The 2,266-nt window shown below is 52.6% G+C and overlaps 1 protein-coding gene across 1 annotated transcript in view; it reads left to right on the top strand.

Moving 5' to 3' along the window:
• The first annotated feature begins 949 nt into the window (after positions 1-949).
• Positions 950-2,266, top strand: part of mafba (MAF bZIP transcription factor Ba) — a 3,819-nt gene continuing 2,502 nt past the window's right edge. The window contains exons 1-2 of the mRNA XM_019868425.1: positions 950-1,177; positions 1,387-2,266. Coding sequence (XP_019723984.1) covers positions 1,394-2,266 — 873 coding nt within the window. The 5' untranslated portion in view covers positions 950-1,177; positions 1,387-1,393. The remainder of the gene's footprint in view (positions 1,178-1,386) is intronic.

The raw sequence follows: 2,266 nt of genomic DNA, 5'->3' as shown, positions 1-2,266 counted from the left end.
GACACTTATGAACTCACAAATGCCAAGAAACGTGAGATAAATCCGTGAGAAAACGAAAATAAAGTGCACGATTGGTGCGTCTACACAGCCTGCAAAACGGGTGCTCCAGTTGCCCACGCAGGGGCAGCCTTGAGCCTGAATGGGACTCAGCATGGCCGAGTCAAAAGGAGGGTTGGCGTGGGGATCGCTCGGAAGACACAGGATGTTCGGGACATCACCACCACGCCACCCCATACTCATGAAACATGTATACAGTTCAGTGTTGATTAGTCCGTAAATTAAATGCCGACAAACTGATAGACAGATAGGCAGACAGAAAGACAAAAAGAGATAGATAGATAGATAGATCGATAGATCGATAGATAGATAGATAGATAGATCGATAGATAGATAGATAGATAGATAGATAGATAGATAGATAGATAGATAGATAGATAGATAGATAGATAGATAGATAGATAGATAGATGGATGATGGATGGAATTAATAACAGTAATGAAGGTGGTGTTTGTGGCTCAAGGCTGCCATTTGTGATGACATAATAATCCTATACACTGTGGATGTAAATGTATCCGTAGTGTTCTCTTGCTAGAATACTAACTAAACAATAGTAATACAGTTTCAAAGGAGTTCACTAAATGCAGGTGACAATCTTTGGTCCAATCTTGAGCTGTCGTGGTGACACCGAAAGTTCACGAGGACGCGTTATCTTACAAATGGACCTCATTACGGATTTTTGAAGGTGAGGAGAAAATGAAGAAACCATGTAGCGCTGGTGGCGTGGTCCCACCTTCTGGTCGCTCTGTCAGCCGACGGTTCCTTGCTCTCCTCCGCCTCCTCTTTCCCTTCCTCGATTTCAAGTCAGAGTCCGGCTCCCATTGGAGGGTGGCGCGCCACGATCCCGCCTATGGGCGCACGTCACCGCGCGCTATAAGCATAAAGCTCAGGCTGGCTGCAAGCGCAGTCCGCTTGATACTAGAGTTGAGGCGCGAGAGAAAGCGCGAGAGAGCCGCATGAAATCTCTGCGGTGCAGAGCTGGAAAAAGCAGCTTCTCAGCGAAAATCAGACGCCCTATTTAATCTGCTCACTTGCTCCCTTAATTTTTTCCTGGAGAAAAAAAGAGGACTTACCAAGAAGTTGCAACGAGGACTGGTTCCCGTCTCGGCGAGCAAACTTGGTATTTCTTTCCTGTTCTTATTGATGTTTTGAAAGTTGTTGTGAATGCACATCTACTGAAGGGACTGCTTGTGCACAGAGGCCGCTTGCTTTCGTTCTCCCTTCTGCCCGGTTGTCAGTGCCAGAGCAGAAGTCTACATGATGCAAACAGTGAGCAGAGTTTAGTCTGAAAGTTTTTTTGTTTCCCCCTCCTGCGCTTTTTTCCTCAAGGTATTTCATGCTACAGCAAGTCACCGCGCAGCGCTGGATGAACCAAAAGAACAACTGCATGAAACAAGAAAGGAGAGAAGAGACGCTGATTCACAAATCCGTTTTGGCGACGCTCGCAAGCTCATTTGCGTACCTGCAAAAGAGTCGCGACGGCAGCATGAGCGCAGAGTTGAGCATGGGCCCGGAGTTACCCAGCAGCCCTCTGGCTCTGGAATATGTCAACGATTTTGACCTGATGAAGTTTGACGTCAAGAAGGAGGGTTTGGCCGGCCTGGAACGCGGAGGAGTGCGTCAGTGCAACCGCCTCCAACCGCAAGGCTCCGTGTCGTCCACGCCGATCAGCACGCCTTGCAGTTCGGTGCCTTCGTCGCCCAGCTTCAGCCCCACGGAGCAAAAGAACCACCTGGAGGAGTTGTACTGGCTTCCTAGCGGCGGCTACCACCAGCAGATGGACCCCCAGACTCTCAGCCTCACCCCCGAGGACGCAGTGGAGGCCCTGATCGGTGCCACGACCCACGGCCATCCTGCGCCGCCGCCACACGTCCAGCAGCAGCTGCAGCAGCAGCAGCAGCACCAAGGCGCATTCGAAGGCTACAGGGGTCCGCATCACCACCACGGCCACCACGGCCACGGCCACGGCCAGCCTCACCACCACCCGTATGCGGGGGCTATGAGCCACCACGCCGAGGAGCTGTCAGCTCACCCGGGAGCGCACAGCCACCCGCACGGCCAGCATCATCATCACAGCAACAACAACCAGGACCCCGACAGCCCGTCCCCGGTGTCCCCGGAGGCCCACCCGACGCTCCACCACCACCGCCACCATCACCACCACCACCACCACCATCCGCACGGCCACTTGGGCCAGTCGGCGGCACAC

Source organism: Hippocampus comes, unplaced genomic scaffold (assembly GCF_001891065.2).
Source record: "Hippocampus comes isolate QL1 unplaced genomic scaffold, H_comes_QL1_v1.1 scaffold41, whole genome shotgun sequence".
NCBI classification, from domain to species: domain Eukaryota; kingdom Metazoa; phylum Chordata; class Actinopteri; order Syngnathiformes; family Syngnathidae; genus Hippocampus; species Hippocampus comes.
This window is presented reverse-complemented; position numbering and strand designations above follow the sequence as displayed.